This window comes from Hemicordylus capensis, chromosome 2, assembly GCF_027244095.1.
Source record: "Hemicordylus capensis ecotype Gifberg chromosome 2, rHemCap1.1.pri, whole genome shotgun sequence".
NCBI lineage: Eukaryota > Metazoa > Chordata > Lepidosauria > Squamata > Cordylidae > Hemicordylus > Hemicordylus capensis.
The window spans coordinates 245542890-245557576 of NC_069658.1; the positions used below are offsets into that span (position 1 = coordinate 245542890).

The 14687-nt window shown below is 46.6% G+C and overlaps 2 protein-coding genes and 1 non-coding gene across 3 annotated transcripts in view; all 3 read right to left on the reverse strand.

Moving 5' to 3' along the window:
* Window positions 1-4969, reverse strand: part of LOC128343920 (uncharacterized) — a 77021-nt gene extending 72052 nt beyond the window's left edge. The window contains exons 1-2 of the mRNA XM_053293351.1: window positions 4866-4969; window positions 61-891 (exon numbers count right to left, since the gene is read on the reverse strand). Of these exons, the coding sequence (XP_053149326.1) occupies window positions 61-801 (741 nt within the window). The 5' untranslated portion in view covers window positions 802-891; window positions 4866-4969. The remainder of the gene's footprint in view (window positions 1-60; window positions 892-4865) is intronic.
* A 758-nt stretch (window positions 4970-5727) lies between these two features.
* LOC128348343 (U2 spliceosomal RNA) lies at window positions 5728-5918 on the reverse strand. Its single transcript, XR_008318092.1, has one exon. It is a non-coding gene; the product is annotated as a U2 spliceosomal RNA (small nuclear RNA).
* Window positions 5919-12201: 6283 nt separating this feature from the next.
* LOC128342709 (zinc finger protein 271-like) overlaps window positions 12202-14687 on the reverse strand; it is a 32954-nt gene continuing 30468 nt past the window's right edge. The window contains exon 5 of the mRNA XM_053290456.1: window positions 12202-14658. Within this exon, the coding sequence (XP_053146431.1) occupies window positions 13798-14658 (861 nt within the window). The 3' untranslated portion in view covers window positions 12202-13797. The remainder of the gene's footprint in view (window positions 14659-14687) is intronic.

Sequence of the window (14687 nt, forward strand, 5' to 3'; positions counted from 1 at the left end):
AGCGTTCAACCCCAGTCCCATCCTGAAGCGTGCAGGAACAGCACAACGAAACAGTCTCACCTCATTTTCTGGTCTATCAGCCCCTCGCTGCCTCTGCAGGAAATCCTCTGCCAGGGCCACTGCCTGGGAGCAGGTCTCTGGGCCACATTCCTTGACCCGGCTCTGGATCTCCAGTGGCAGGATGGTCAGGAACTGCTCCAGGATCAGCAGCTCCAGGATCTGCTCCTTGGAGTGTCTCTCGACCTTCAGCCAACCGTAGCAAAGTTGTCGGAGTCGGCTGTAAGCCTCTCTCGGCCCCTCGGCTGCTTGGTAACAGAAACACCTGAAGTGCTGGCGATTTCTCTCCCTTCTCATGACATCCCCTTCCAAGATGGCCATCTTCACTTTCCCATAATCCTCTCTGTCCCCGGCCTCCAACCTGCAGAAGGCCTGCTCAGCTTCTCCCCGGAGGGCTGGCAGGAGTCGGGCCACCCACTCTTCCTTGGGCCACCGGCAGGCTCCGGCCACTTGCTCAAAGGAGGCCAGGAAGGCCTTCGCATCCTCCCAGGGCGTGGGCTCCTCCAGCAACTGTGGGGTTTGCCAGCCTGAGTGAGGAGTCTCCACTGTCTTCAGAAACTCCTGCCATTGGTCTTCCCATCTCTGAAACTGCCCCTCGCTTGGTTCCTGCTTAACATATTCGCCTGGTCTCCTTTGCCAGAATTCCTCGATGCTCCCCACCTGAAGGCCAGGAGGGGCTTTTCTTGTTCCTTTGGATCCCTCCCCTACGGTGGGGCCCGCAAGATCTAGCTCCTCCATTTTCATCCTCAGGTGACCTCACAAAGGCGCCGGACTAGAGTAAAACACTAAAACAAATGGCAGTGTGCCTGCCAGACTGACGTGCTGTGTATCTACCTGGGGAAGAGAAATTTAAACAGGAAAAAGAAAGAACACCAGTGAACAGTCAACAGACAAGATTTTAAGACCTCTTTTCATGCATAGGTAAGACAACTAAAAACAAAGATCTTACAAACTTGAGCAGATGCGTTTCAATGTTAAAACATCATTGTTAATGATGATGTTTTAGAGCATTGACAATGATGTTTTAACACTGAAACACATTTGCTCAAGTTTGTAGGATCTTTGTTTTTATTTGTTTCACCTATGCATGAAAAGAGGTCTTAAAATCTTGTCTGGAGTAAGGGAGAATCAGAATGCATATCTCATAGCCACTATATTGTCTTACTTGAACAGTCAATATTTTATATGGTGCCCACCCTTTGTTTTTAAGGTGGTGCCAAGGAGATGGTGCATTTCTGTTGGAGAGTCCAAAGAATAGACCTTATTTTTTTTAGGACTGCTCAATCGATCAGTAAAACATATACGTACTTTCTACACACTTTGTAGGGATAATCACCTGAAAAACAGTCATTCCAACTTTTCAATTGCCAGGTTCTCCTAAGATTGTATTGACATCCATTCATCATTACGAAGACATTTTGTTAAACAATAAGACAGTTCATATATTCATGAACTGGATAGCATAAGCATCCTGCTTTTCAGTTGTGTGCGAGTTAAAAACTAGATTGGAGGAGGGGAAAGTGACTGTGTGGGGGGCAGGCAAAGGCTCTGATGGCATCATCCTACCCAGTACTTTTGCCAAGGTAGGAGGAAATGCAGTCAGAGCCAGTTCCTGCCTCCCACACAATCAGATGATCGTGCCTCCTTCTAGAAACAACCTTCTACCGAGTCAGACCCTTGGTCCATCTAGAGATCACTATTGTCCACACAGAATGGCAGCGACTTCTCCAAGGTTGCAGGCAGGAGTCTCTCTAACAGCCCGATCTTGGAGATGCTAGGGAGGAAGCTTGGGATCTTCTGCATGCAAGCATGCAGATGCTCTCTCCAGAATGGCCCCATCCCCTAAGGGGAATATCTGACAGTGCTCACACATGTCTCCCATTCAAATGCAAACCAGGGCAGACCCTGCTTAGCAAAGGGTCAATTCATGCTTGCTATCACAACCCACTAATGACCAAAAATTGGGAGCGCATACAGCTTCCAAAGTGCTAGGATGCTTGACTTACCCAGTTACTGGTCATGAGAACAGCCCTAATGACTGACTTCCAGACTAGCACTTCATGCATGCAGCAGTGCGAGTCCCAGATGACCACTGCGCTGATGCTTGAGCAAGAAAAGAGGTACTTTTTGCTGTGCCCAAATATGCCCCTAAGGGATGCATGACCCTCAGGGACACATTTGGTGATGCACAGTGGGCTCCAAAGGGAAGGGGAGATCAGCAAAAAGTACCTCTTCCCTCACTCAAGCATCAGCGCAGTGGTCATCTGGATGCATGCTGCATGCATGCAATGCTACAACTACTATACTACTGCATTTATACACCACTTTTCAACAGACATTTCCAAAGCGGTTTTCATAGAAAATTTTTAAAAAATAAAATAAAGATGGCTCCCTGCCCCCAAAGGGCTCACAATCTAAAAAGAAATTAGATTGGAGGGATGCTGTGCTGGGGGATGGATAGGGCCAGTTGCTCTCCAGATGCTAGTCCAAATATTGATCATTGTTTCATAAAATGTATTTTTCCCCTTTCTTTATTGCAATGAGATTACAACAGTGCATAAACATGATGAAAGATAATAATAATAATATATGTGAGTATAATTGGAAAAGGAAATGAAATCCCTTCAACATAATAAGATACAACCAACACAGGGTAAAAATGGGGGGTGGGGGGTGGACCACCTTCTTCTAAGGATATATATCTTATGTTTCAAAGCATAAACAATTCATTAAAATTCGACCAAATGGCTGAAAATTCCTCTTCTTTACCTTAAGGCTGTGCCATTGAGTCAATGTCAACTCCTGGCGACCACAGAGCCCTGTAGTTTTCTTGGTAGAATACAGAAGGGGTTTATCATTGCCATCTCCCGCACAGTATGAGATGATGTAATAATGTAATAACAATAAACAATTTTATTTATTTATTGTAATAACAATAAATGTGAAATAATGATGCCTTTCAGCATCTTCCTATATTGCTGCTGCCCGATATAGGAGTTTTCCATATTCTGGGAAACACACCAGTGGGGATTCGAACCAGCAACCTCTCGCTCGCTAGTCAAGTCATTTCCCCACTGTTAATATCCACCTATGTGGTCGCTAAGAGTCGACACCAATTTGACAGCACTTAATCAATCAATCAAATCAATAACAATACTGGCTGACATAGAAAGCAAGGGTGCAGCCGTGCAGTGAGAGAGCAGCCTAGCAAAGCTTCCCAACTCACTGTGCCGGGGCAGTAGGAAAGTGACAATTTTTGAAGCCCTCCCCTTCCCCAGGTAACCTGCTGTACCCAAAATATGTCCCAAAGGACTACACAACCCTCAGGGACATATTTTTTGGGTGACACAGACAGCTCCCTGGGGAAGGGGAGGCCATCAACATCTTCCAATTCCTCACTGAATCAGTGCAGTTAGTTGGGAAGTCCTGTTAAACTGCTCTTGTGTTGCACCAGTGCATCCTATTGGCCCTACATGTCAGCTATTAAGAAGGGTTGACACGACAGGGGAAATTATTCATAGTAATTCCATTGAAATCAAAAGGACAGGTTAGGCATTGGTTAAGTTAGTTAAGTCGCCCAGATTTTGCTTCCCAGATGTTACACAACACTACGTACTGCACAACTCTGATACTACATCTTTTTTGGTTGTTGTTTTTTTGGTCTACAGCTCCCATCACCCCTAGGTACAGTGGCCAATAGTCAGAGGTGATGATGGCAATTGTAGTTCAACATCTGCAGGAGGTTTGAAGTTCTGCACCCCTGACATCCTGTCTATGCCGGATTAACCCATTAGCAAAGGTAGCAAATGCTACAGGCGCCGTGTTTTCGAGGGGCCCCCATAGCTTGGCACCTGCCTCTCTCTCTTGCAGAGCAGCCTGGAGGAATCTCTGCGGCCAGGCACTGTCTGCAGGCTGCTGCTGTTATTTTCGTTGATCAAGCTAATCATTAGCGGCGGGGGCGAGGATGCCGGGCTTCCTGAGCAGGCCTAACATTCATGTGCATTTTGAAAATTTGAGGCCCCTTCATCACATATGCTAAAGGCCCCGCACTAGCTTAATCCGGCCCTGCATCCTGTGGAAGTGAATCCCCCCTCTCTGAGCACCCACATAGGAATATAGGAAGCTGCCATATACTGAGTCAGCTAGCAGGGGGTCTACCCAGGCTGGCAGTGGGGCTTCCCCGAGGCTGGAGGCCGGAGTCTCTCCCACCCCTATCTTGGAGATGCTGCCAGGGAGGGAACGACAAGATAGGATCCAGTCTCTCCTAGACCCCGCAAGCAGTGGTTGTTCAGAGGGATCAGGAAGGGCAGATGGGGCTGTCTGTAGCTCAGAGCATCTGTTCGGCATGCAGAAGGTCCCGGGATAATTCCCTCACAGCTCCTGGAAGTTTTTCACATGGGGCTTTTAAACACCCTTACCTCACTTCTCTTCCGGAATGGGGGGGGGGTATTCACATATCGGCCAGATTTACCCCAAAGTCCCTGCCAGTTATCGGGGAGCAGTTCACACACAATTCGGGTTTCTCATTGCACGTTATTGTGTAGGCAGATTTATATCTGGGGTTAAAAAAATCCACTATTTGCATCGGGTTTTTGAGACAAGAGGTTCGCAGTAAAGCCTGCTGTGTGTAAAAATCTGGGACTAAGAGCAAGTGGAGAATGAATATATATGCAGGATTTGAGGGGTCTCCTTTTTCTCCCCCTAACCCCCCACTGCAATTTGCCAATGCTTCTTCTCCAGTTCCCCCATTACCCCCACCCACCCACCCACTTTGCAGATGCCCCTTGCACTCCTCCTTCCCTGCTCACCTCTGCATGCACGTTCCTAGGCCACCAGGCTGCTTTTTTCCCCTCTCTCTCTCCTCTCTCTCTGCTGCAGCACAGAAATCTACAACCCAAATATCCCCCCACCCTCCCTTCACAACACAAGAGCCTTCCCCTCTTCATCAGTCCTCCTGTCTTCTCTAGGAAGCGAAGCTCTGTGGGTTTAACTCTTCCCAAGCGAAACACATGCTTTGCATCTAGCCTCAATAGCAGGACTGCTGAGCTGGTCTTGTGGTAGCAAACATGTATCTTCCCCTTTGCTAAGCAGGTCCTCCCTGGTTTGCATTTGAAGGGAGACAGGGGTGAGCACTGCAATATATTTCCCTCAGGAGAAGGGGCCGCTCTGGGAAGAGCGTCTGCCTGCAAGTTTATTGATTTTATTTGCTTCACAAAATGTCAAAGAAGCCATTCATTCATATAGATAGAGAGATATGCCAGGTGGGAGTAGTCAGGCTTACCCCCAGATAATTGCCCTGCAGCTCTCATAGGGAAATTTACCCTTCATATCCACCCACCCACCCCCTCCAGCCAGCTCAGCCAAGCCTCAAGGCCAGGGAAATAGAAATAGTCTCCCAGATGAAATTTATCAGGTCTTCTCAAACCCCCCCCCCATCCGATTTATTGATTATCAGAATCTGAGCCTGTTTTGAGAGTCTTTCAAGCCTCTTTATAGACAGTTACCATGGACAAATGGAAGAAAGCAAAATTCTTATGAATCATAATTAAAAAATATTTTTAAGAGAAGTCAACTCCTTTCCCAATCTAAAACCCAAAAATTAAAGTAACAAAAAAGAAATAAAAAAGGAAATTTTTAAAATCTATTTTTGAACAAAATATTCTCCCCATAGGGAGGGGCACCATCCCTGGAAACACTGCAATAGCAGACTGATGCTTGGAGTGAATGAAGCAAGCTCCCTTTTCACATCCCAATTCTAAAAATATAATTAATATTTAGTCCTCAAATAGAGAACATATCAGGGATTAAACTGATAAGAACAGATACTATCTATGATCTTAGCCATAAGGCCGAAAAGCGACAACACCTGTTTTTCCAAGCACTAACCACTATTCCTCCCGACTGATTCTCATGCTCCAGGAACTATACCGCACCCCGAGGCGGCTGGCGCCATAGCCGGCGAGACCCCACTTGCTACCCCTCCAGGGACACCCCGAAAACACTGGGCTTTGGGGCCTTGAGTGGCAACCTCGCCTGCTAGGAGGTTTTGATCTCCGAATGTGCGGAACCTTCGGACCTCGTCAGTTCCACAATTTCCTGCCTCCTCATTGGCGAAATATTTGCATAAGGCCGCCCACTGTCGTTCCCACGATATTCTGTTCTGTTAGCCCTTTCAGCTACTTTAGATACGGAGTGGCGCGTGCGCAGGGACCACCTGCAAAGCCGGGCAGCCTAGCAGGTACTTCTTGTTTACAAATAGATACGGTACGATTCCTTCTGGGTTTCTCTCTTCTTTCTATCGTTTTCCTCCTCAGCTTTGCGGCAGCTTCCCTACGACAAGTTGTCAAAGATACTTGCTGCTTTGAGGCAGGTTGTCAAAGTTTCATTTGCTCTACATCAATTGTGGTAGGGGACGATGGGAGTTGTAGTCCAACAATAACATCTGGAGAGCATTTTACCATTGTGGTTGGGGATGATGAGAGACTACCCACATCCCTGACTGCAGGCTCACACTCTCAGACACTGCAAAACCTCATAGCAAAATAAGCAAGTTGGTCTTCAGAGTGCTCCAAGTCTGAAGCTTTGTTTCAGTAGTAGTGCTTCTGGCTGAAAATGCATATTTATTGAGAAGGCAGACAAAAGCTTCATCAGAATCCTGCTGCAACTGAACTGCCTCCTCTCCTGTCACAGGACCAGCAAAGAGCACCTTGCAGGTGGGTGAAGACAAATGAACTGTTTCCACTGAAACATGTGTTTTGGTTTTAGGTGAATTTAAGATGTATTTGAATGTTATGTTGCAAGCAGGGGTATACCTAGGTGGTTTTGGAGCCTGGACCTAAAGGCATTTGGAGCCCCCTCTCTCCCTGGCCATTTAAGCATCCTCACATAAAGGCCTTTGGAGCCCCCTGCCCCCTGACGCATACATACACATGCCCAGGCCCATCCTTACAGCAGGGTGACCAGGGCGATGGCCCAGGCCCCGCAGGGGAGCAGCCTACCTTGCAAAAATTGACCTTCCTTCCCTCTCCCAGCTTGGCCAGCCTGTAGAGCTGCAGCCTGCAGGCTTGCATGCTATCCAAGAGAGGAGACGCTGCTACAGCTCCCTTTCCAGACCGAGGAGGGACTTCCAAGGGCTTCGCTGCTGGAGCAGGCCTCCCAGTTTCCTGAAACTCTCCCCAGTCCCTGAAGCTCTCCTGCAAGGAGGCAGAGTAGCTAGCGCTGGCTGCCCACCAGAGCACTGTGCACACTCTCTGCCGTACAACCCTGGCCTGTGCTGAGAGCTTGTGCCTTCCTTCTCCTTCTCAGAGCCAGCAATGAACGGTATGGGATTTTTCTTTTTTCATAATCCCCCCCCCCCCCCAGTATATTTATGGAATGGCTTCCTATATGGCTTTGATATCAGGCACAGATATAGGGCATGGTGGGAGGGCTCTGAATATTGAAATTGAAATGGATTGGACAAATGGCTTATGCTCAATAATTTTTTGAATTTAAAAAAAAAAATTCAAGAAGTCCTGCAACTGGCTTGTTTCATGGCAGAAAATTACCAAAACTTCTAGAACTGAAGCATCTCCCCTTGGACCATCATCCCACCCCCATGTGGAGGAATCTGCCCTTTGCCTTCATAAAAAAGGGTAAAAGTACCCAGTTTTTGCCCCACCCTTAGATCACCGGGAATGCCTTGGCATAGTACCAGGCCTGCTCAACTTAGGCCCCCCAGCTGTTTTTGGACTACAACTCCCAGAATCCCCAGCCACAGTGGCCAATAGCCAGGGATTATGGGAGTTGTAGGCCAACATCTGCAGGAGGGTGGAAGTTGAGCAGCCCTGGCACAGGGCTTTGTATTGGGCACAGATATCAACATAAAACATAGTTTGTTTCATGACTTTTAAAATATTTTTTCCTTCTGCAGTAAAACTGGCAGAAAGAGTTCTCTCTGTCCACAGAGTACTTCACAGCTAGTGAAAGTAGGGCTAACTGTAAACATCTAAATAATTCTTCCACTTTTTTCAATGTGTGAATGTGAAAGAAAGATATGGAAGGGGAATACTGTAAAAATGACATAATTTCCTCCTCTGGTCTTTTGAAGACTGAATGGTTAGACACACTCTCTCTTTCTCCCCACCCCCCTCCCAATGAGAAACAGATTCTTGGCTCATTTTTCCTACTAGAGGCTTCCTTATTCCTCCCCGCCCCCACCCGGCCCCCAGCAAAGCAAGCCCGTTCCTCTTTACTTCTCCTGCTGCCTGGTACTTGATTCTCCCTTTGTCTTGGAGACTAGGTGCCTAATTGAAGCTTTGTCTGGGACATTAGGTGATTAAAAATTAAGTACTTGTTAGGGCTGTCGTCGGTCTGCCCTCTGGAGAAAGCCCCCCTCCTTCCCACTTGCCTTCAAAGTTTGAACAGCCACACAAGCTCTGTCTTGGAGATCCATTAGGTGTTTAAACGTTAAGTCCTACTTGTTAGGGCTGTGGGTCTGCCCTCTGGAGAAAGCCCTACTCTGCTTGCCTTCAAAGTTTAAGCAAAGCAGCCTGCCACACTCCCTCCTCCTTGCTTTCTCTTGGGCTCCCTCCGGCCTGGCCTCGGAGTCCAAGCTGCTGAGAGAGACAACCGTCTGCAGCCATGCCCCTCAGTTTGCGCTCCCTCTGAGGTTTGGGCGGGCGAGCGAGACAGAGACAAAGAGCTTGTGCCATGGACTGAGCAGGGGCAGGCACTGAAGGAGCAAAGCAGGCGGCAGATGCTTCGCTTGGCGGATGCTGGGCAGCAGGCTGCTCAGCTCACCAAGCCAACAAAAATCCGGACAAATGAAGGGCTGCCCATTGAGCGACACACATAGCACGCCGCCATGGAGACAGCCCCAAAGGGGGCATTTGGAGGCCCTCGCTGTGGAGGGCTGGACTTCGGACCCGAAGTCCGGTGATAAATGCACCTCTGGTTGCGAGTAATTTCATTTGAGAACGATCTCAAAACAGTGGTGCATCAGCTGGTAATCTCCAGGCTTGACTATTGCAATGCACTCTACTTGGGGCTGCCTTTGTACGTAGTTCGGAAACTTCAGTTAGTTCAGAATGCGGCAGCTAGATTGGTCTCTGGAGCAACCCGGAGAGACATATTATGCCTGTTTTGGAACAGTTGCACTAGCTGCCAGTATGTTTCCAGGCAAAATACAAAGTGCTGGTTATTACCTTTAAAGCCCTGAACGGCTTAGGTCCAGGTTCCCTTAGAGAGCGCCTTCTTCTGCATGATCCCCACCGCATGTTAAGGTCATCTGAGGAGGTCCGTCTCCAGTTACCGCCGGTGCGTCTGGTGGCGACTCAGAGGCGGGCCTTCTCTGTAGCTGCTCCTGGGCTGTGGAATGCACTCCCGGCAGAAATCCGTAATGTGAATTCCTTATTAGCCTTCAGGAGAGCCCTCAAAACCTATCTGTTTGGCCTGGCCTTCCAGGGTTTTTAAACTGTTTTGAATGTTTTAACTGTTAGTTCTTTTATGGTGTTTTATAGTCTGTTTTTAACTGTTAATTGGTTTAAATTGTTTTGTTTTTAATTGTAAACTGCCCTGAGACATTTTTGGAAGGGTGGTATAGAAAAATAAATATGGTCTCTCCAGGTGACTCCAGAGACCAGTCTGGCTGCCGCATTTTGAGCTAACTGGAGTTTTCCGAAGTATGAATAAAGGCAACCCCACGTAGAGCACATTGCAATAGTCCAACCTGGGGGTTACCAGCTGATGCACCAGTTTTGAGATTGTTCTCATCAAGGAATGGACGCAGCTGTTGAATCAACCAAAACTGATAAAAAGTGCTCTTGGCCATAGCTTCCACCTGGGATACCAGGGTGAGGCTTGGATCCAAAAGCACTCCCAAGCTGTGTAAGTGTTCCTTCTGAGGGAGTGTAACCCCATCAGGCACAAGAAGCTCTAACTCAGCCCTCAAATTCTGACAGAATGAGCATCTCCATCTTGCTTGGATTCAGCTTCAATTTGTTGCCCCTCATCCAGCACATTATTGCCTGTAGACAGGCATTTAGGAAACGAATGCCATTTCCTGATGATGATGATGATGATGCCAAGGAGAAATAGATGTGGGTGTCATCAGCATACTGATAACACCCTGCACCAAATCTCCTGATGACCCCAACCAGTGGTTTCATTGGTGGCAGAATGGAGCCCTGAGGGACTCCATATAATAGCTCCCATTTTGAAGAGCAACCAAGCTCCACCATCTGGAATCTACCCAAGAGATAAGAGTGGAACAACTGCAAAGCAGTGCCTCCTATCCCCAACTCCCTCAGGAGATCCAGAAGGATACCATGGTCGATGGTAACAAATGCCGCCGAGAGATCCAAAAGAACCAACAGACTCACACTCCCTCTGTCAATTCCCTGATAAAGACCATCCATCAGGCTGACCAAGGCTGTCTCAACCCGATGTGCACAAACCTACACATGGAGTTAATTGTTAATTTGGCCAAGCTGTCTTTGAGACATGTTTCTGCATTAGAGAAACCCCTCCTCCTCCTTAGTTATTGATTAACCAACCTTAGAGGCTTGAAAAAGGTAAAGAACAAAGAGAAAAAAACTTACTACAAACTCGTTCCATCTGAGGCTTTTAGCTTTTAGCTTCCCTTCAAAATACTTAGTTGTTTAAAAGAATACTTCAAAAGCACTCTGAATGATGCTGGGGTGGCACACTTTAAAATTTAGTTACTTAGTAGCAAATAAAAGGCTATAGGAAATGCAAAGCACACACACACAAATATGTTTCTAACACAAAGTCTGACTAAACAAACTTTCCCTTAGGTTAAACTTCCTGAAGCCAAAGCCCAGGCTTCCTATCCTTGAACTCACCAAACTCCTGATGAGAATCAAGTCCCTGCAGTTCTATCTAGGGATGTGCACGAACCGGTTTGGAGGCCTTTTTACGGTTCAATGGCTGGGGGGGTGGATTTAAGGATGGGGAAGGGTACACTTACCCTCCTACCACGTTTCCCCCGCCGGTGCATGATTCCCTAAAAGCCCGTTTACCAGATGTAACTAGAAGTAGTAGTGCGACATGTGCAGTCACAGCTACTACTTCTGGTTACATTCGGTAAACGTCGGAATGGGGCACAAAGGAGGTACGCTGCCACCCCAACAGGCTTTTAGCAAATTGTGTGCTGGCGGGGGGACGACGGCGGTGGGGGGAGTGCATCCTCCCCTGCCATTAAAGCCATTCCTGCCGCTGTTGAACCAGCCCCCACCGGTTCCATGCACATTGCTAGTTCTATCTTCCAAGAAGTTGCAGTCATCCTGTTGCAGGAAACTCCATTGCCACATATTCTTCTCGCTCCTCCAGCACAGAACTTCCTTTCTTGTTCCCAGAATTCCCAGCAAAAGCTCTCTAGGTCCCACCCACCTGGTGTACTGATTGGTTGTGCCCTGGAGTTCACCAGCCTGTCAGTCAAGACAAGAGTTCACTTCCTGTTAACTCTTTTGAGGGAGGGGAGACTGTTCACTACAGGATTTGAACCTGGGTCTCCCCAGTCCTGGCCCAACGCTCTAACTGCTATACTACATTGGCTCTCTTAAGTGGCAAATTTCACACTGCCCATGTTCTTTGACATCTGTAGTGCTCATTTAAATCAAATAGGGGACAAAGTCAGACTACTGTTGTGGCATGGCATAGCAGGCATTGGGAGAACAAGCCCTCTGCCTTATAGCATCATTTCTTAGCCCTGAAGATGACTCAGACATTTGCATCATGTGCAATGGGGTGCTGTGTGAGCCCCATTAAGGATTTCCAAAGAGCTATTTCTCAGTGTTGCAAGCTTGTTTTATAATGTTAGTCTTAAAGTCCTTGTTTTTCCTCTTAATGAAATGTAATGGGAAGCACTTTGTGTCAGACTTTTTATCTTAAAAACAAAAAGAGGAGACTAGGCTTTTCTTCCCAATTTCCAAATTATTTTGAGAAAGCAAAACAACTTATGCAGAAAAGCAGGTAAATGTTCACTCCAAACAACTCATTTTTCTCTACATTGAATGTGCAGGGTGAGTGAAGGGGTCATACTTCACCTAGGGTGCCAAAAACCCTAGGACTGGCCCTGCCTGTAATTCTGCCCTGCCCTCGCCAGCCCCTAGTGACTAATAGCAGTTGTTGTGGAGCACAGGATTTATTTATCTATTTATTTATTTATTTAACACATGTTTATGCCGCCCCAAATGCAAGTTCCCTGGGTGGTTTACAAGACAATAAAAACAACCAATAAAAAGATTAACAGATTTCAACAATTAAAATTTAAAAGGTTAAAACTGTTTAAAAAATATCTAATTTAAAAATTGGATGAAAGAAACCCCGGCTTTCCCCAACCAAATCAGGCCCTCCCAAGGCTGCTTTTCGAAAAACCAAGTTGTTCTAGTAAGAACTAATCAGCCTACTTTCCTTTCACTGTCTCTACAACTGGACTAAATTTGGTTCAAATTGAGGTCCACTTCAAACTGAGGTTAGAGCTCTTGCACCTCAAATGTTCATGCGTCCGCCATCTTGGATTGGGGTGGATGACATCATTACAAACTATACTCTTGAGGTGTCGCTGTGTGTCACTCACTACAACTGTACCAAATTTAGTTGAAATCAGTTAGACAGTCCTCAAGTTAGTGCACCTGTGCCTCAAAAGTTCACACGTCCACCATCTTGGATCAGGGTGGATGACATAATCACAAACTACACCTTTGGGGCATCCCTTTGTGTCCATACAGCTGTAGCAAATTTGGTTCAAATTGATTACACTGTCCACAAGTTAGTGCACTTGCACCTCAAAGGTTTGCGGGTACTTCATCTTGAATTGGATTGTATGACATCATCGCAATCTACACTGTTGAGGCATCCTTATGTGTCCCTACAGCTGTAGCAAATTTGGTTCAAATCGGTTAAGCGGTTCACAAGTTAGCCCACTTGCGCCTCAAAAGTTTACACACCTGCCATCTTGAATCGGTGTGGATGACATCATCACAAACAATGCCTTGTGTGTCACTCACAGCAAATGTACCCAATTTTGTTCAGATTTGGGTTAGACAGTCCACAAATTAGCCACCTTGCATCTCAGACGTTCACACAACCACCATCTTGGATTGGGGTGGATGACATCATCACACACCATGCCATTAGGGCATCCCTATGTGTCCCTACAGCTCTAGAAAATTTGGTTCAAATCAGTTAGGCAGTTCACAATTTAGTCCACTTGTGCCTCAAAAGTTTACGCGTCCACCATCTTGGATCAGGTTAGACAACAGCATCACAAACTATGCTGTTGATGTGTCCCTATGTGTCCCTACAATTGTACCCAATTTGGTTCATATTGGTACAGTTGTTGCAAAGTTGATAGTGGGGGACGCACACACACAAATGGGCACACACACGAACGGACACACACACAGAATGCTGGTTGATCTCATAAGCAGGGTGATCTCATAAGCCAACTGGAAAGTAGGCTAAAAAGCCATCATCATGGAACTCTTATGTCCCGTCTAGTTTGGTCCTAAAACATCAGATTAAAACTACCCAAAAATCTTCAGCACAGGGTTCCACAAATAAGAGGCAAGCACTGAAAAGGTTCTGCTTTGTGGAACTACCTCGAGCTACAACAATACAGAGCTTCCTATGATAATTTCCCCTCGTATGTTGATTCTTTGATATGAAGAAAGTGAAGCTCTTTTCACACAAGCATTTATGTGGTGTCTCCAATATTTATTACAGCCCAAATGACCACTAACCTTCTTGCGTTGGGCCTTTGTATAGGCTTTCCCCTGTGTGAATTCTTTGATGCGCACTAAAGCTGGCCCTGTAACTGAAACTCTTTCCGCACACAGGGCACCGATATGGTTTCTCCCCTGTGTGTATTCTTTGGTGTGAAGTAAGACTTGTGCTGTGGTTGAATTTTCCCCCACATTCTAAGCAATGATAAGGTTTCTCACTTTTATGAATCCTCATATGCTTAATAAGACTTGAGTGATCACAATAACTCTTGCTACAGTCTGAGCATTTGTATGGCCTCTCCCCCGTGTGAATGCTTTGATGTGCACGGAGACTTCCCCTGTAATTGAAGCTCTTTCCACATACTGAGCATTTATATGGTTTCTCTCCCGTGTGGATCCTTTGATGGGAAGTAAGGCTCATGCTCACGCTGAAGCTCTTTCCACACTCTAAGCATCTATAGGGTTTCTCCCCTGAGTGGATTCTTTGGTGTCTTATAAGGTGTATACTTTGCCTAAAGCTCTTTCCACACTCCAAGCATTTATATGGCTTCTCCTCGGTATGGATTCTCCTGTGTTTAACAAGGCTCGACTGATCACAGAAGCCCTTTCCACAGTTTGAGCAGCTATATGGTTTCTCCCCTGTGTGGATTCTTTGGTGTAAAGTCAGGCTTTTACTGTGACTGAAGCTCTTTCCACACACTGAGCATTGATATGGTTTCTCCCCTGTGTGGATTCTCTGATGTTTCTTCAGATCCGATTTATCAAAAAAGGCCTTGCTACACTCTGAGCAGGTATGTGGCTTCTCCCCTGTGTGGATTCTTTGGTGTGTAGTAAGATACGTGCTGCGCTTAAAGGTCTTGCCACATTCCAAGCACTGAAATGGTTTCAACCCTTTGTGTAATG